Raw genomic sequence first — 20,443 nt, forward strand, 5'->3', positions numbered from 1 at the left:
AAGTATTTAACCATTTAACTAGCCTGCTGCTAAGGGGATTAAAGCAGCTGTAAAAATACATGAATAATAATAATTAAAATAAAAGTCAGAATTCCAGGAAAAAACGTCAATGATTTTGAAAGTAAAGGCTGTATTTTTCTTTTCTTTTCTTATCTATCCAAGATGAATAGTCCTTTGCAACTGGCTGTCCCACATTCTTTACTGCAACGAGTAGTATTTCCTTTAAAACAAATCGACTGAGCCACTTTATAGTTGTTCAGCTGACCCACTGTAGTGGCCAAACTTTTATGAGATTTTTCCACAGTTCATATAAAAAAGAAAGAAATGAAACAGTACCATAATTACATTTTTAAGCTGTTGCTCCTGAACACTTTGGCTTGTAACCACTTCAAAATGAAGCGTTGTGTCTCTTATCACTACTGATGTTTCATCCTTACTGTGCACAGAGCTGAGACCCATTAAAAATGTATCTTTCCTTCTCGGATTAACTCGAACTTTGGGGGTTTTTACAACACTTTACAGCCTGAAGAAATATGAAATATATCAGATTTACTGTATTTCGTGTCCTGACCTCCACTTACAATCCACTATCTTAAGAGCTAAACATCCATGATAACGGAGCAGTGGACGTGTGTGTGCATTAATCTGCATTTTTCCAATGGGTATTAAGCATACATTCCAGTCGTGACCTTTCACTTTACAAACCCAAAGGTACTCACAGCTGTTGGAAATTTCAGAGGCAAACAGGCCACCTGTGTGTGTAGACTGAGTGGTGATGTACAGTAGATCCCTGCTAGATGGCAGCCAGCAACCCCCTCCCCAGACTACTACTGTCCCAGCCAGGAAGGCACCAGCTCCGACACACACACACACACACACACACACACACATCACACACCATCAGTTGGGGTCTACTTCAAGACCACCAGCCGCACTGATGTCATCGGAAAGAGAAGCCGGTCCGAAGCCGGAGCTGTGGCGGTGGTGATAGCTGGTATGTCAGATGACAGTATGTACGTGTGTGTGCAAGAGATCACAGGGAAAGCGGTGATATGGGAGATGGGGTGAGTGTTATTCCAGATGCTCCACCCCTACGCCCCTCATCCCCACCTTCCCGCTTCGATCCCCGCAGGGTTCTCGTTTTTCAACAGGGAAAAAAAAAAAAAAAAGAAACAGGAAAGACGGACATGTTTTTATGGGCAAGTGTACAGTGTGTGTGTGTGTGTGTGTGTGTGTGTGTGTGTGTGTTGGGGTGCTTGAGGTGTGTCAAGAGTGAGGTGTAAGTTTCGAGTGGTGTAACCCTGCGTGACAAACTGAGGTGTGACTGAGAGAGTACATGGCACACTCCCCCGCATGCAGCCTTCGCTAATGTGTGCAAATAACCAAGTACTCCACATGCATAAGGGGGCATGGACATTTATGTGTGTGTCTGCGTATCACAGCACAGATGCATGCCTGTGTGTGAGAATCATTTGCATGCTGTTTGTCGGTAGGGTTGCAGACTGTCAGCTTGGCCAGAGCTGTAATCACAAAGCCAGATGAAGCACTCTTAATAACAAACCAGTCCCACTGCCAGTGTCTCAGAGAGGGGAGTAAATATTAAGAAGAGCCAAGTCACTTCACAAATGTGTCCATTTGGAAGTGCTCGTACACATAAAATGAAACATTTTTAGGACTGCAGCTATTGTGTTCTGATTGCTATTTGCACTTTACGGGCGCTATCAGAATTCATCCCTTGGTGCATGCACACATTTCATTAGACCTTATTCAAATATTCCAGGAAGTAATTTGGCACTTCCAGGTAGTAGCCTTTTTTTAGTCAAAGCCCAATACAATTATCAGGATTAACGTTTTACTGTGGTTTCCGCATAAAAAAACACTCACACACACACACACACACAAAAACCAATTACAAAGGATCAGGCAGTGAATCACTGAATTAAACAATTATATATAAATCCAAATTCTGTACGTCCCGAAGTCTCCCTCTCCTCCTCTCTGCCTCGTCTCCGCTCTCTGAACCCCTCATTCCCTGGGCAGAATCCAGACAAAACGCCACCTGTGCTGGCTGGCAAGCCTCCCCTAGACCCACACGACTGCAGCCCTCCTCCTCTTCTTCCCCCTACTCTTCCTACTCCTCCTGCTCCTCTTACTGACACTGGCAGAGCTGCCTGGGCTCTGAAAAATGAATCTTCAGCTCAGATGAGTTACACAAGAGCACACACCTCACCGAAAACATGGACAGAGCTGTGAATGAAACAGGGGATTTTTCACAAGTAGATAAGGAGAGATGGTGTCCAATTGTTGAACATGTTTGCACAAGTAAATACTTAAGTTTATAGGCTATAAATGCAATCCTCGTTTATATAAACTAGACACTGCACAGGCAGCGGGTCTTAATGAGTCCCACGCTCTCGAGGCAGATGTTTGCCAGGCTAGCTCATCTTTGCAGATGTACACTGAGCAAGTGCATTCCTCGCCTTGGGAAGTCTTGCACTAGCACAGACGTCATCTTCCTTACACACACGGAGACACATGCACATCCAAAAGCATTCACAGACAACATAAATGCGAGTGATCGCGCACACAGTCGAGAGGACAGACAACAAGCTGCCGGTTGTTACAACACATCTGTTCCAAGAACAACCTGCTGCAGTCTGACACCATTAAAACGGAGGAGGCTCCACCTTCAGCATCTGCTTTCCATCTACTGTCCAGAACTCAACCTTTAATCTTAAATGATAAACAACCTTTTCATTTGGCCAAAGCCTGGGCTGCATGTTTGTTCTAACGATGAATAAAGGTAACGACCATGATGTTTTACCTCCGGCTACAATCTGCATTCCGTGTTCGGTCTCACCGAATTACTAAACAGGTTGAGGTCGTAAAGTCCTGCGCTCATTTTCTTGCTTTTGGAGCAACCACAGCATTTCTTGTAGTCTCATAAAATATAATAAGTTATCATGATGACCTGCTTTAGCAATGCTTTAGTAACGCGCACAATAGGAGCCATCTAAGGTAGTACATCAGGGGGTCGTATTTAGCAGGCTCCTCTAAATCTCCAGCGTTTCCATTACATGCCTGGATGGTCCCCTGATGTTAGCAACCAGGGAGAAGAGAGCGCTGCTCTGCCAAGAGCTGCCATTGAGCCAGAACTCCCCAACACACAGAGTCTCACGCACACACGTACTGTACACACAACACACACATAAAGCTTTGGTGAATCCTCTGCTCCACTCATTAACAACAGGTCTGTCATTCCCAGAAAAAAAATTCCCAATGCGCAATCTTGACTGAAAACAGAGCGACACTCCATGGCAGGAAGAGGTGTGTGTGTGTGTGTGTGTGTGTGTGTGTGTGTGTGTGTGTGTGTGTGTGTGTGTGTGTTTGTGTACATGTGGGTGGAGGATAAATTAACAGCGGTACCGAATTAGCAGCAATGTGCCGTTCTGAGTGCTGCGGTCTTACTCAGCATGTTAAAGCTAATCCGCATCCCTCTGCAACGGTTCCTCAATGTTTGATGGTAATTCTGACTGAACTCACCACAGGCCACAAGCAAACAACAGACGCAAGACGGGTGAGATAATAGAGACACTGGGATAAACGAAGGGACAGAGACAGAGAAAGAATAGACATAAGGGGAAGGGAAGAGAGAGATTTGGAGAATTTTCCAGACCACTCAGCCATGTGGCAGCCTCGGCAGAAAGCCCTGCAGATCATGGGGTCAGCTGAGACCCACTCCCTGGTGGAAACATACACACACACACTCCATTCAGTCCTTGACCACAACACTTAACCTGCATCCCCTCTAGATAGCTTTCCATCTGATAACTTTCTGAGCTAACAATGGCCAACTGTCACTTAAACTACTGTAGATTGGGATTAAAACGTGTATGACTGGATGTAAGACAGCTGGCTTCATGGAAATATGTTCAATTCAAATCAGTTCATTTATATAGTTTATATAGCTACGTCCATGTCTATAAGGGGTCTGTGTTCACGATGATCGGGACACACTGTTTCGCACTTATAAAGACATCAAATATGGGCTTTGTTACGCAGCTATGTATGGAAAATCCAATACTCACTACAAAAACTGAAGATAAATCAGAGCAGAGAGCTGCTGGGAAAACAAAATAATGCCAGTGTATTTGTGTTCTGCATCCCCTTTCAAGCAACTGAGGAATTAGGTCATCAGCTGAGTCGTGAATTAGCGGTGCACGACTTGTAGGGGATTTGAAAATAAGGAGCTGTGGTTTGAAAGATACAATAACAGTTAAATGAAACTTGTTCCATATGTGGAGCTTCACAGTGAGTGGTACAGAATCGAAAGGCAGAGTAGCTATATTTTACACGCATGTAGCATTTGTGTGATTAAAAAAAAGCCTCAACTACAAGGAATTAAAGTGCCTCCACATGTGTGTGGCTTTTTTAATTGATTAATTTCCCAGCCATAAAAAAAAAAAAAAGCAGTGAAACTGAATCTTCCTTCGGTCTAACCAAGAAAAGACATTTGGTTCGGACGACTGAAACCCCAGAGCTTCTCTGAGGAAACTATCATCACACATTGTTTGATCAATAAACAATCTCGCTAAGTGCTGGATATAACGATGCCCAACCGCTCTTTTAAAAGCGCTCTATACGGGATTGCCTTTGTTTGAATGTACATGCCATCCTGTCATAGCCTGACGTGCTGGCATGAAGCCACCTCTGGGGAAGGCCTCCTACTACATCCCTCCTTCTCCTGCTTTCAGAAGGGGAGAGAGGAGAGAGTGAAGTGCGGGGAGAGAATGACAGCAAGAGACAATCAAAAGGGCAAAAACACAGGAGAGATAAGGAGGCAGCGAAAAGCAAAGGACAAAGGAAAATATCATTGCAATATGCAAAGTGAGTGACAGCAGGGCCGACTGTTGCATACGTTGCAACAATCGCCCGGTCAACGTGGGAGAAGGAAAAAAAAAATGAATTGGGATATTGAATTTTCAGCCTAATTAAGGAGAATTCTATGTCCTTTGTGATCGACCAAGCAGAAACATTTAATTACAAAACCAATTATGAGGTGGTGAATGTATCACATCTGACACAACCATCCCCCAAGCAGAACAGGACACTTTCAGGAGGTGAAGTGGAGGAGAGGAAGTGGGAGGCGCATAGAAAAATGACTGCCTGACAGATGTGTTTGTGTGGATTTTCTTTTTTAAATCATGTTCATGTATGTGTAGGAGAGAGACAAAGAGACAGAAGGCTGCAAGGGCACTTGAAATTCTGAATATGTATGACTATACAGCTTATATAATGTATGTGAGGGCTGGCGATCCCACATACATGTATGTAAAAATTAAGATAAAACTGTGTTTCACTGTGTAGATGTGTGTGAACTGACACGTATTCTGTCATTTCTGTTGACCTTGTGGTCAAATTAGCAACACGGGTTAGTAAAAGAACACCTGGAACAGCCTGACGCAATCCAGTGCAAAAGCCCTCCAGTAAGCGCAGCAGTCAGATGCTTCGACGTGAAATTCATATTGTTTGCGCAGTGTAACTTCAAAACAACATTTCAAATTTATGCAGGTCTGAAAGCCTGCAATAAGGCCAAATAATCAAATCAAATGTCACAAGAACTGTGTTCACAGCTGGAAAAATTGTCAGAATAAAAATATATTATTAACACTGATGTGCATGAAATAAATCACAGGCCATTCCTAAGCTATTTCCTCTGCTCTCTGTTGTCACGTAATTGCTGGAAAAAGCTATCAAACTAAACAGCATATCTTCCATGTGGTCCCCACACACAATGACACACCAAAGTTTATTGTTTATCGTTATCATGATATTCAGTCTGTGCAGCTTCTCTGTCTGTCAGGTGAAAAAGACAAAGCTGCAGCAAAGGTATCTGGACTTTTTTATGAAGGTGTTTTGAGAACAGAAGTGGCTTCAAGTGCTCAAGTGATTTTTATAATAAGAATTATAATAATAAACGAGAATATTTCTGTTGCAGTTTTGTTTATGAGGCTCTTTTTGACCAATAGCCGTGCTACGGCAAAATGTTTTAAATAGTGGGTCCTTACTTTCTTCTGTTGTCGCACACTTTCCTGCCAATGTTTTCATACCACTTCACTGATCCTGAAAACTGTTGAAAACTTCAACAGTTCAATTTCAAATAATTCAACTGCATGAAACCAGACAAGAACTAGATACACACAATCCATGTTTCCCTTAAAATGCTGCATTTCTTGTTGCCAATATTTTTTATACATATATTTCTATTAGTAGTCAGATAAGTCCAGCTTTTTTTGTTTGTTTTTTGGTAAGCAAAATTTAGGATGAAAACGATCCTACTGTAACTGTGGATATTAGCATATAATAGAAATAGAATCAGTAATTCTCTGGTGAGTGGGAGCATGTGTGACTGAATGTGCTTGCGAGTGTATGCATACACACGCACGAGCGCAGTCATTCAAAAGCGTCCGAGCCGAGAGAGCTGACTGAAAGGACCTGGCAGTGTTTTTATCTTCCTCTCATTGCCGTGTGACTCACAGCATTACCAGGCAGCACAGTCATTAGGGGCGAGAAGACCTTTCATATCTCAGTCAGCCCCGCAGCTCTCCTCGGGGCCGGCCAACAGGGACCCACACGCTCTCCCTCCTCCCTGGTCCTTGCCTAGCTTTTTGTCTCTGTCCCTCTATTCTCCATTGTGTTTCTGTCTAGCGCTGTCTCACACAGATTTAATGTCAGGTGCTCTCTCTCTCTCTCTCTCTCTCTGTTAAATAAGTCATTTTTTTTTCCTGTGCCTGCAGGGGACAGAGCCCATGCCTCCACCGTCAGCCACAACCATCACCACCCCACACACACACACACACACACACTGAATATGACTGTTTGTGTGTGGCAGACAGCAGCCAGAGAAGTGTGTGTTGGAGATATAAGAAGTATTCATGCGTGGGCTGCTGGTGGCTGCTGGGACATTTCACCCCTTCCCTTCCTCGGTTTCCTGACGCCCACCTGCATCTTCTGAGGCACAGGCACTTGCTCACTCAAGAAGGTGGAATAAGTTTTATTACTGGTAGGAGTGTCTGTGGTGTTCTGATCGATGGGCCTGTGTCTGTGAGTGATGGCTTGGATGAGTAGGGACAATAATACGCGGTCATAACCCTCCTTATGGCTGCGCCGGGGGGCCCTATAGTTTGATGCCGGGCCCAGTGAAACCAAGGCTCCAGACAGAAGTGTGCGCATGAAAGAGAGACAGACGGAAACTTTTACGTTCAAACTCTCTCGGCTGCTGCAAAAGACATTGTTCACTCAAATTCACGGCAAATGTGAATATTGAAATGAGATCATAAACAGCTGTAGCCAAGGGAAATTAAATGCTTTTCAGTTGCCTCAGCGTCAGTCAATGATTAAACCGTAGAGCTTGTATTGTGCCTGTGATACTGCCAAAGTCTGCTTTTTATTAGCCATTAGTATCCATATTGACCAATAAAGTCCTATTTTATATGATAAAGCGTCTCCTAAGTTCAGCCCTTACAGCTGCAATAGTTAAACTGTTTTACACACCAATCAGCCACAACATCAGAACTTCCATGTCCATTCTCTGATGAGTCACAACTGGAGACCTGCACAATATTAGGAAAATTAGGATGGTCATAATGTTAGGCCTGATTGGCGTATCTAGGCCTACTATGGGTATGAGAAAGGGGCCTCTCAAATGACAACCCTGTACACCGCGATCACCTGGCCCTGCAGCTCTGTTGAGCTTTATTATGTCTTTCAGTAGTCGCAGTATTGGTTTTCTTCACTGTTGTGATTCAGTGTCACTGCTCTCTTCAGTGTTGTTTTCAGACACAGCAGGCAGCTGTTTTCAGCAAAAAAAAAAATGCTCTAAGAAAACTCCACTGTACTCAGCACCAAAGAGCAGACAGACAGAGTTACTGACAGGCTGGTGAACATAGTGGAGCACTTAGCGGCTTAAGAGCCAGATATTTGGCTCGGGAGTTGCTGGAAACAAAAAACGGAGCTACAAGGAGAGTGAATAATGGATTTAATCAGGTAGGTACAAAGTTGAACCGAGTACTAATGGTGCTCTGGATTTTCATTCAAGAGACAGAAAGACGCGTGTGACAAACAGACAGTCTCACCTCGTGTTTGCCCTTCATCCTGCAGATCCTGATGTCATTCTTGTTTGACTCCCATGTTCTTTTCTACACGTTAAATAACACACAAATAAATGATGCTGATTAGCTACATGCGCAACTCTCCGCAGCAGGAAATGTCAGTTTCCATCGTAAAGAAAACACCTCCCCATAAAGGTTGCAACAGCTGTGGGTGTCTGTCTGGATGGAGCTTACCTTGCTGTAAAACATCTCGTCTCCTGCAACGATGTCCAACTCCACACGGAAAAGGTCATCCCTGGAGAGAGGGACAGACATAGAGAGACGTAATTAGCCAACACAGCACAATCCAAAGCTTAAGGTGAGACAAGACAGAGTAGTAAGCAAACTATGAATATCAGTTCCTATGCATGAGTACAACTTTTATGCCACCTCAGGACGGCGCATCTTGATTCAAAGCTTTTGGATGAAATCCAGACCGCAAACTGCATATATCCTCTGTCTACTGAATCCCTGTGGCTTTACCACTAAATAATTCTTTACCTTCGGTATAATCTCCCCACAGGACACTGCAGCTAATGCATACACATTAGAGGCATTTATTCATTTAAAGTTGATCAGACCGGCAGAGATTAGGTAACAGCTTTACAATGTCTTCCATTTTTCCCAATATACATGAGAAATGGAACCCGACTGCATAATCAGGTCTCATATTTCCCGTTCGCCTTTTGCCTCCGCTCATTAAACCCGACTTGCAGCGTGGAATTTTCAGCAATGCCTCGAATTCGGCTTGTCATTCTTATTCAAAAGCCTGAAATTGAATTAATGGATGATTTAATCGAGTTGTTCCGGTGATGCTTGCGCGCCCCCACATGCTGCCTACATGTGGTCCAAACTCTAACACCGCGCATGTATTCGTGATCTTTCAGACACTGCTTTTTGTGCTCTTAATCTGCTGATATTCTGCAGTAACCTTGGAAGTTCCTGAGTGAAGAGTGTCTCGTAATGAGAGCTGGAAAAGGAAGTTAACAGCTGATGTTTGCATATTGATCAAGGCCTTGGTATCTGCTAGGATGGCTCTGGAAAGTGGGCTTCGTCTAAGCAGAAGAATCACACTCTGAATAGGCTAATCTGCAAATCTGCCATAGCTGTGTTAGTGCCGCAATATCGATCCCATCTCTGATCCAGCCCTCCCTCCCATCTGTGCTGCGAGTTCTCTCTTGGTTTCACCTCTTTCCTTGACAGATGGAGGGGTTATCCTGTGTGCGCCAAGTGAGTGTTCACACCACCTGAATGTGTGAATCTATGCGTGCCTTTGCATTTTTGCTCAGCGAGAGCTGCGAGGATGTGTGCATGATGAGAACACAGTTAGGCCAAGTGCCGTCAGGTTAGTCCTCTCCTGAATAATTTATCTTCATTTCCTGTTGCTGTGTCAGAGGATTCCTGCCCTTACTCGGCCTCACGGAGCAAGAGAGAGGCAAGGAAGTGCAGAGTCACCAATCACTGGCTTGGTGCACCTCTGCTTAGCGAATCAAAGTTTAAGCATTCTCAAAACATTGGAGTGGGCCAGAGTGTGAAGCGTAATCTCATCCAGGCCGCTTCGGCATTGTCTCTGCATTAACATAATGAATATAGCAACAGGCCTCCTAGTCGGAGCGGCTGACAGCCAGCCCTGTTGCCTCTGATAGTGCAGAGGAGGGGGAATTATTCACGCTGCTGCTTCTCTTTCCTTCTCCATTTCTTCTCTCGCCTGCTCCAGGTTGTTTGAACAATGCAAATCCCGTGGCTTGTATGTTTCCTTTTGTTTAGGTGTGTATTTCAGGGAGTATGTCATTTGAGTTTAGGATTAAGGGTGACATGATCAACATGTGAACTACGTAAAGATTTCATCATATGTCTCAGGTTATGTATGAAGCCTTGAACTCACTGGCTAATAATTTATCCTAAAGCCACACATCTAGTGTTGTGTTTTGCTTTCTTTTTCCGGCCTTGTGTGTATAATAAGCGTGTGCCTGAGCTCACATTTCATAAATGCCTCCGACCCCTTGGACCTGGTTAATACAAAGTCAACACAGGCTGAAGAGTAACTGTCAACATTTCCTGAATTTCTTACTTGACCAGCTCATGAACCCTCTCCTGCTAAACAACAGCAAAATCAAGGTCAGGACCTCTTAAGCCTCCAAGTTTTCCCATATTTCTTTTCACTTGTCCAACTCTGCTTCCCGAAAGCTGCTGCATTGTGGTTTAGTGTGAGCGGCGCTGAGCCTTTCTAAGCCTGCAAATCCAGGAGAAGTGGGTGAAACTAAAATGGGAGACTTGAACTAACCATGGAGTTACCCTGACTCTGCTGCTGAATGAGGGAGAGTGCTCAGTGTGTGAGAGAGAGTTTGTATGTTCCTGGATGTCTCCGAAGACCACGGAATAAATCTACAAGTCGGTCTGTGTGGTTGAGAAGCTTGGTTCTAAAATCACTGGCATCGTAGAGAGAGAAAAATTTTGGTCAAAGACACTGAAAATTGCAACTTTGACAGCCAATAATGTCAAATAACAAACAACTGGTTTATGTGCTGTGGAGTCTGGAAAAACAAATGCATTCTGGGACAGAAAAATGCTTTACAGCTACATGTCAACTTACGTTTACTTATTTATGGTTAGAAGCTACACATTTTAACATAGTCATGCTGCACCTTTTTAGTACTTTTTAAGCAGAAATTCAGTAGCTGCTAGAAAGGAAAATAAAACATTTTTATGTTTTGTAAATACAGAACTGAAATGATGTGGCGATACTTGACAAGAAAAATATATCAGCTTTGATTCCTTGGAGGCACAGAAGAGTGATGGTTAGCACTGATGCCTCACAGCAAGAAGGTCTAGGGTTTGAACCCACCAGCCAGCTGGGGTCTTTCTATGTGGAGTTTTCATGTTCTCCGTGTGTCTGTGTGGGTTTTCTCCGGGTGCTCTGGCCCTCTCCCACAGTCATAAGACATGCTCATTAGCTTAATTGGTGATTCTAAACTGGGGCGTAGGTGTGCATGTGAGTGTGACTGTTGTTTGTCTCTTTGTGTTGGTCCTGCGATAGACTCCAGGGTTGGTAGTTATGGCAAATGAATGAATGATTATGGTAATTTAGAAATCTGTCTCCAGATACAAGATATCAAGAATTCCCAAGTTCCCAAGTGTGTTGTCAAAAAAACAATTGTGTACTTCATCATGCTGTGTGGGACTGGGCTTAGTGGTGTGTGTCCATGTGGGTGTCCACACTTGTGTGTCTGCGTCCCTCCTTGCACACACTTGTCGTCTGCATGCTAAACTTTCCCTGCCAGTCTCAGTAGGCCTCTCGCTGTCTGTGTGCCATGAGGCATCTGTCCTGACTGTGGCCACCACGTGACCCCTCTTGACCTCCGAGGTCAGCGTCTCTGGGCTAATAAACTGAACACCTTCCAGCCTGGCAGTACACACCTTCCACCTCCAGCTAATACCAACAATTACAGAGCACACAGAGTTAGGGTCCTTTACAGTTGGAATACTTATTAGATGGTTAGCTTCATTCCCTCCACCATATAGTCAATCGGTAAACACTCTCCAATTGGTTTATATTTGGGTGGATTATCCCCTTGGATGTGACTGAGGGCCGAAGATCCCAGGATCCACATCTGCTCATCTTAACAGCAATGAAATGGGGCTTAACACAGCAAGACGCTTACTCCACCTGGCACCAGCCAAATACAGAGTTTACTTTCATTTAGCAAGGATGGAAAGAGGACAGGGAGAGGTAGCTGTGCTCAGCAGGTGCTTAGGGCAGGGATTTAGCTGTGCTTGCAGTCTGAGGAGCAGCTATGCTAATGGTGACAGGATTTGGGGATGAGTGAGGCGCCTTATCAGGCCATGCACTCTGTAGGAGCTTTTGGCATACGTACCTGCCACCACCGGTACTTACATTGTACATTTTAAAAACTCTGTCTCCCTGCTGGCTCATGCATACATGAACACATGGATCGTCTTATTTCTATACTGATCATTTTCTGTCAGGAAGCCACAAACACTTTTAGCCTCTTACAAGAAATACATAAATATATTGTCTTTCTTTATATTTTATCTCTTACTTCTCCTATTCGATTAAACATTTCTACAGTTGTAAATTGAAATTAACAATTTTTTAATGTGTGTTGTGACTCTGGTTATAATTTAAAGCCAACCGACTACAGACTACAGTAGCTCTAGTTGTCTGTAAGTGGTTTTATTATCAGGCTTGTGCATGTTATAGACCCTCTCAGTGCAGACAGAATGGCTAGAACCACGTTACATGGTTTGATATATTTACTACCAGGTCTCAGTGGTACGGTTAGACCAGCTGGAGGCCAGGGACTGGGTCATTTCCTGGACCACAGTGGCGTCTCTTATTGGAAACCACTTCAATCTTCCTTCAGGCTTCCACTGCAGCAAATAACCAGCACCATATGTGGAGACTAACTGTGTCCCTCTTTTTTTTAGCATGTTTCAAGCTAAATTAATTTTTGGACAACACGGGCAGTAAATCTTGGAGGGAGGGGGGCATGTTTTCTGTTAACTCAGTCTGTTTCAGGTCGGCTCCTGAAAGACTCCAGGGAGCAGCAGATGTAGTTTTACAATGCAAGCCAGTGTAGCTGAGTAGACAGTTCTTGTCTGGCCGGCCTGACCACCAGGGCTACTGTCTGTCCAGGATCAGCGCATTCACCAAAGTGACAGACATATGGGGGCCAGCATTACGTAGAGACCAAAGTAGACCTCAGTGACTTGGCACATCAGCCATGCAGCTCACAGATTTGTTACAAAAAGTCCCTATGTGTTGAGAAATATTTGTGATCTAGCATGAAAGATTTGTCAAAAAGAATTTTTCTCTGTCTTTCAGAGGAGATAATGACACTTCACAAAATATGTGGCCAGCAAATAAAACACTTATAACACTGTCTCAACCTGTGAGGTTTGACATTTGATGCTGCACTGATGGTTCACCAACATATATGTAGGTTGTTTCCACGTGACTACATAGATAAAAACAGTACAAATTGCATCTCCATGAATTTTGCTTAATTTTGTTGTTTCTATTTAGGCAAGACAACAGCCTTACGAGTATGTTACAAGTAGGTTAGTATGACAGACACATTATGGGGATACATTATAGAGTATTGATTGGTGAAGAAAAATTTAAGTGGTAAAACCTGGCTGCATGGAGACTCTCAACAGAGACCTGAAATCTGAAACATTGAGAGTCATGTAACCAAGGGTTACTAGGATTATCACTTGCAAGCTAATCTTGCTCAACTAAAATTCTTTTGACAGTGCGAACTATGCGGTATCTACTAATACATAATGGCTGTGATTTGTTGAGAATTATACAAGAGACATATTTTAGAAGAAACCTGTTCTAATCACAGGTTCCCATACCTCCAGAGTGCTGAAAAATGAAGCAGCAGGTAGATTATAAGTTTTGCTGCATTTTTCTTTTTGTTGTAGTAAAGTAGGTGGGATGTTTTTTCTTTTTTCTTTTTTGCTGTTTGCATTCTTCCGAGGTGACAAAAGCAACAAAAGGCATCCTCCTGACGCCTTTAACTGCCTCAGTAAGTCACCGATTGCTGCAGACAATCGAGCGTCTCTCAAAACTTAAGAGACGCATTATATTAAGGACAGGCTTATGGTCCAAGCAGGTCCCACAAACTGAAAAGCCTGGTGCTGTTTTTCATGGGAGAAAAACTATTGGCCTTGTTTCTGTGTTAATGCTACATCTGGGTGTACTTTAGCTTCAGCTGCACTCATACACAGGTCCTTTGAGATGAATGCTAACATTAGCATTCGCTCAGACGCTGCAATTCCTAAAATAATGTCCAATGAAAGTGAGTAATCTAGCTTGGCAACAAATGAAGCAACAACAGAGCTTCCAGCAGATATTAAAGCTCTATGTATACGCAGTGCGTGCAATCAAAGACATGTGTCCCAGATTTCTCTAAGCTTATGGCTTTAATTGAATTGTGGATATGTACTTAGTAAGTATGTGCTGCATGTGTGTGTGTGTGTACCTGGCTCCAATGTAGAGCGTCCGATTGACCTGGAGGATCCTCTGGATGTGCAGAGGCTCTTGTCTCATCCATGTTCTGTGCGGTCGGCCCAGAAACACCGGGTATCTTCTCACCACTGTGGGCGAATGAGAGACATAAATACATGATTGCTGATCTCAAACTGAGAGCCATATATGATGAAAGCAATCAGCTTAAAAGCACTTTTATGTTAAGTTTGCTTTGACAGTTCAGCAGCAGTGAGATGTGTTCAAGGTGAAGTGGAGATTTTGAAAGAGAGGAACATTTTTCGACGAATTGTTCATTTATATGCTGCTTTTAGTTGACAAGTTTGGCAATTCAGCCCACTGGCTCTGATAATTCAAAAGGGCAGACAGTGTTCAGTGTTTCAGAGGACACGCTGTTCATCTGTCTATTGAGGAAGACAAAGCATTAAGGCAGAGAAATCAGAGATAAAAGTGCTGAACCATTTTCCGTGACTTTTGATCTTGTTGTATCGCAGATGTGCAAAAATGCAGAGGACAGTGAGAATGAAGATGGAAGCAGAAAAAACAGCTTCATCAATAAGATGGATTACTGTAGAAAACCACTATGACTATAAAGCTATGCCTATGGCCTCGACTTGAAGTGAATGTTTTCATCTGATATTCTCTCTTAGGTTCTCTGCTACGCTACCACTACTTCTTTATATTCCACCCTATTGTCACCCTATCTTCACCTAAGTTGTCTGCTTCTCTTTATTCCAGTCCTGTATTGTGTGATATCTCACTAAAGTATTTGCATTCCCTGGCCACACTGGGAACCTCTGAAATGTTTTCTGTCCTCCACCTGGATATTTCCCTCTATTTATCTTGTCATCCATATGAAATTGTTCTGTAACTTATATCTGCTGTAAACCACAGCAGTTGAGACTAATGCTGCCAATCTGGCGTCGCCCTCAGTAGCACAACAACCTCTACACTCCACCGTTAGGTATTGATAGGTGGAGAAGGGTCTGGACTTAGCTGGGAAACCATCAGTCGATATCATTGAACAGCAATCAATCAAGGTCGAGTCTGAGCTGGAGACTGAGCTGATATGGAGACGCTGGGTCTGAGTGTTCAAGGAGCTGCGTCTCTCCTGAGGGTCGGCGTTCTTCTGTGGGAAAGTCATGATTGCGAGAGCCCCTTCCTACACTCTGGCCTCATTCCTGAGTATGACCTCGCACCTCCTGGCCTGGACACCAGTCAACACCCATTGTGTGAGAACTTGTCTGACCTCCACAGCCCACACCATGACCCTAAGCCTCCTCTATACCCTACCCCACAATTCATCACCAAGCATGTTTGGCTGCAACCCAGCACTTCACACGTCAGGGCCTGGGTGAAAAGCACGCGAGGGAGTCTATAGGGTGAGAAAGCCAGGAGGTCGTTACCTTCAGTGGGGATGAAGTTGAGGGGCCCGGGTTCCTCTGGGAATGCCGGGCTGGCCGTTCGGAGCAGCCAACACAGCAGGAAGAAGGAGGGAAGGGCCACAGCTGCCATAGCAACACAACTGTGGAGTCTGTGGAAAAATAAAAAAAGAAAGGAGTGAATAATGAGACACATTCACTCAGTCAATCACCTACTGACTAAGTGGCAGGCCGGTTTTCTAGACTGGAGCTCTATCTTTGCATTCCCACAGCATCTCTGCCTCTTTGCCCCGATCTGAGGGGAGATAAATAGCTGCTGGGAGTGAGGGATTAAGTCATTCACTGTGGGAGAAGTGTCCGGTCAGCTCTGAATGCAGCCAGATCATTTTGGCATCACCACATCAAACATCACACCACTATGACACATCTAAAAGCTATGGGAAAGAGACACCGGAGGTGCAGAGGGGGTGACATCTTGGGCGAGACACGGGGCAAGATATCTGCTATACATGAATGGAAGACAGTCTCTTTCTCTCTCTTTCTCTGTAGGCACGGAGTGAGTGAAAGGTTCAATAATGCTCCAGACATCAAGTGTTATCCAGGATATGAAAGAGAGAAGGAGAGAAGTGGTTTACTTAAATTAAATGCTTTCCAGCGACTCAAATCACATCTCTGCTGTCTGAGCTAAACTGACGGTATTTTTCATGGCGAAGTACTGAGGCACATGCAGCACTGGAGTGGAAATACAAATGATACCCAAATGAAGTTACCCCACACAATCCATCTAGGAAACGAGTCCAGCACTCAGCTTCACGAGAGAAAAGCTCTCTGAGTTGCTATCGACTTAAGCCACAAACCTCAGAATGCTTGACGGGGCCGGCCACAACCGCTCCGTGCTGTTTGTGATTTTGCCAGCAACCGTGCTGACGTGTGCGTCAATCTGCTTCCATCAGCCACTTTTAGAAAGTTGTTATTGTCTTATGAGCTCTGACTCATCTTTAATTCTCAAACATGTTGTCCCTCTCCATGCTAGCCTGGTGTGAGATTGTGTTTTCATAGAAAACACGCAAACACACTGTAATTTAAAAAAAAAAAACTCATGATGCCACTCACACACTTATCTTATCCCAGTGAGTAATTTGCTTTTAAAATCCAGTGGAGGGAGGCGTTCCATCCCCACAACAACAAGCACAAAAACATTTCTTACAGTCATGCACCATTGCAACATCTCAAATTTGAATATTAGCTCTGGTTGAATGCAAAATGTCTGAGCATTTAACTGTGGTCACAGATGTGTGTGGCAATGCAAACTGAAACACTGACTGTATCATTTGTCCTCCTTCTGTGTCAGTCGTCATTTCATAACAACATTTTAACTCTAATATGTAATATAGAAAACGCAGCCGAAAGGGGAAATGCTACACACAACACTGTATAAGTCGGTATAGTAGCGCCCTTCCTGCAGTCACTTTCAGCCTTTCTCTCTCACGTGTTTCCTCCCTCCCCTGAAGAACAAATAGCCATTGTGCAGCCCATCTCTTTAATGGAGTCCCAGACATAACCTTATCGGCACACATCATCTTTATGGGACATTTCTCAAATTCCCGGCTCTGACATCAGAATAAAAGTGGGAGGCATGCTAATTACTCACCCACAAGCAACATTACAGGAGGTGAAGGGGAACGCGTCACACAGAGAAGAAAGGAGGTCATAGGGGAAAGAGAGAGATGGGGAGATGGAGTGAGAGATATGTAAGAAAGAAGAGAGAGAAGATGAGAAGTCGGGATATCCAATCAGAGATCCTATTGTTTCTGCTCTTAATAATGTATGAATAAATGTCAGGCGGTACGCATTCGATTAGGATAATTAGACACCCTGGGCTATACAGTTTCATGGGACACTAGAATAAGTAGATATGCCAGCACTAAACCATGTGTGTGTGTGTGTGTGTGTGTGTGTGTGTGCGTGTGCTGAGTATTATGTATGTATGTGTGTGGACACACAAATGGTCCTCAGCCAAAGCATCTCTGTAATTATGACAAATGGCTACAGCCGAGTCCATTCAGAGGCATCGCTGCATGGCACAAGCTGTACAGCAGAATGCCGTTATCATTGGACGAGGTATACTGCAAGTCACATATACATTTTGCCATTTGGAGGAGACACTAATGTAAAATATTCAACCCCAAGGTGCTATAGCACTGCGTGTTCGAAATTGAAATGGCAATAGATGTCAGTAGAGTCATATTGAAGTTGGCGCACTGTGTGGGCTCCGTGGATTTGCAAAAAAAGTGTTTAAAACGATACTGCAAGAAGCAAATTGTCAGTTCTTTCACTGGGAGGGTGACAAACCTATTCAAGGACTGAGCTCAATTTTGGAAGCTATCCCAAAAGCCCTGTTTGGATGCCAAGTTAATACAGATGGCTAGCGATGACAGTGAGGGAAAAATGCAGGCGATGACTGGTCAAGCATAACTTAAAGTCAGTCTGAGCTTCAACATCCTATATATGTTTGTTTTGTTACTGAGACAGGGCCTCTGAAGCTAACGGCATGATCCAACTGTGATAAATCGGATGAAGGTGATCAAGGTAATTTCCTAATCAATGTCATTGAGATCATTTAGCAGCCAAAAAAGTGACAATGGGGTGGGCGGGGTTGATGTTACAATATCTTCCTGCACCTCATCGATGATCTCAGACTGAGCCCCACTGTTGCCAACTAAGATAACAAATCAAGAGGCAATCAATGATGTCTAGTGTCTTAAGCAAAGCCCTAATGAAGACTGATAATATAATGATCTGAGGCACCGGTCTGGACTAAGAACAGAGAATTCTGTGTGAAGTGGTCTGATGGCAAAAAATACATCTGAGGAATGTCTGCAATGTTGAACTGAATGCTGGTTATAGACAGTGACACTTTTTTTTTCTGGGGTCTGGCTAATTTGCATGCAAACAGGTCACCTCATCATCAAATGAAAACGCTAATATGCTCTGAAATGCTTTTGTCACTTATTACGGTTGCCATGGCTCTCCCCTTTACCTCTCCTCAGCGTTTCTACCTTCTCCCTCTCACCATCTCGTTATGCAGCGGTTTCTAACATAGCTCTGCCTTAAACCCAGTCTTAACGGTGTGTACACACTGTACGTGTTTCTATAACCCAGCCGGGAGGTATACTTGCAACTGAAATTGGACTAAGGGTTGAAAGAAAACCAAGATTATGCATGTCCCAGATGTAGAGAAAATGGTAATGAAATTGTGCATCATTAATAGGGACACAGCAGCGGCACTGGTGGTGGTTGGGGTATTTGTGATTAAAATATTTAACAGGGTGGATGTAGAGTATTATGCAGAAGCGTCAGAACACAGTACTCAAGCAATAGAATGGAAACTAATCCCTTTTCACACCACTCAGTCAGCTTCAAAAAGCAGAGGAAGAATGAATTTAAACATAATCTATTTCTACCTAAATCTTTTTCATAAAGCGCATTCTACTTTTCCATTCACCAAAAAAATAAAAATAAAATAATGTTTGCTCTTTCACTTGCAGATACAGCATGTATTAAAGCTGCGCTCTTGAATATAAATATACTTTTTATTCAAACAATGGCTCACACTTGTGTCACGTGACGCACTGTGAGATACTGTAACTCTCCTCAGCAGAGTCATTTAGCATCTTAATACTTATTGTTTGAGTTTTGCAGCCTCTAACGCCTTCATTGCTCTTGAGCCCTGCTTCAAACTGCAGCACACAGCTGTCTGAACGGAAAGATCACGTTGGACACAACTCTAATCGAATGTTAACATTGTTCTGTAACTGCTAGGTGAGTAAATAACCACCGCTATGTTTACATGCAAGTCTTCAGGATCTTGTCGGTTTTATTCTTTCTAGGCTGTGTACATGATTAATCAAAATAAACATTCCTCTAATATTCCCCTTGCACATGCAGCAAGTTTTTCATGGTGGCGGACATATTTGAACGTGCAAACACAGCCAACCACCTTCTGGAACTGGGATATTTGCACATACCCAAGAACCTTTCGATATCCAAAGGCTTTCATAGTGTTTTAAAAACAGCTTCTCCTTCCAACAAGAAATATGGACTTTTTTGCCATCACTCAGTTCCACAGCTTTGCAAAGTGTTGGCTGGTGGATTATTGCAAAGAGCTGTGCACTGGAACTGAGCAATGTGTCACAGACTGCAATTGAAACCTGACATTTTCTGAATGTGCCGTATATAAGCCCAGAGTGTGCTCTTGAATCTCCACTAACATCACCATGTCCCATGTCTTAATCAGGAAAATGCTGCATTCAGAAAAAGGCCCCAATCGTTATATTCAAATGGACTAGGCTGTTTGAAGCATATCAAATTTGGAATTCTGTCATTTATGAAATAATTGTGGTAATACAAACACATTTCCATTTTGGATTTACAGCTTATTAGGCTCCCAAGTAGCTGATTGAATAGTGTGAATCATCTTAAAAGTGCCGTTGCTCTTGGCTGGTTGTTGGTCAGTGGATTATTACATACAAGATCCTGGTAGGGACATTCTCCAAGAGGGCTAAGCCTGTTTGAAATCATCTCTAATGCGTTGTTTGACCTTTGTTTCAAAAGTTCTATACGTAGTAGAAGCTCAAGTGGCAGTGGTGGATGATAAAGTATTACCAGAGCCTTGTTTTGTTTCAATTCAATTTGCAATTTCCAGTAAATCTCTGTGGAAATAAAGCTCTGCAGAAAACTGGACAGCAGTAACCCGAAGGCTTTCACAGTTAAATAACCTTCGTTACACACTCAGCTACCAAAAGACTGAGCCCGATTCTTAAAACACTTGATAACTCTTAAAGAGAGAATTAACGTTCAGAGAAATAATGCTTTGCTGCAGGCACAAGGATGAG

At 43.4% G+C, this 20,443-nt stretch overlaps 1 protein-coding gene across 1 annotated transcript in view; it reads right to left on the bottom strand.

Moving 5' to 3' along the window:
• The window catches only part of sema6bb (sema domain, transmembrane domain (TM), and cytoplasmic domain, (semaphorin) 6Bb), a 119,904-nt gene that overhangs the window by 48,000 nt on the left and 51,461 nt on the right, over positions 1-20,443 (bottom strand). The window contains exons 2-5 of the mRNA XM_047587260.1: positions 15,573-15,700; positions 14,162-14,276; positions 8,346-8,406; positions 8,136-8,198 (exon numbers count right to left, since the gene is read on the bottom strand). Coding sequence (XP_047443216.1) covers positions 8,136-8,198; positions 8,346-8,406; positions 14,162-14,276; positions 15,573-15,681 — 348 coding nt within the window. The 5' untranslated portion in view covers positions 15,682-15,700. The remainder of the gene's footprint in view (positions 1-8,135; positions 8,199-8,345; positions 8,407-14,161; positions 14,277-15,572; positions 15,701-20,443) is intronic.

Source organism: Mugil cephalus, chromosome 6 (genome assembly GCF_022458985.1).
Source record: "Mugil cephalus isolate CIBA_MC_2020 chromosome 6, CIBA_Mcephalus_1.1, whole genome shotgun sequence".
Classification (NCBI taxonomy): Eukaryota; Metazoa; Chordata; class Actinopteri; order Mugiliformes; family Mugilidae; genus Mugil; species Mugil cephalus.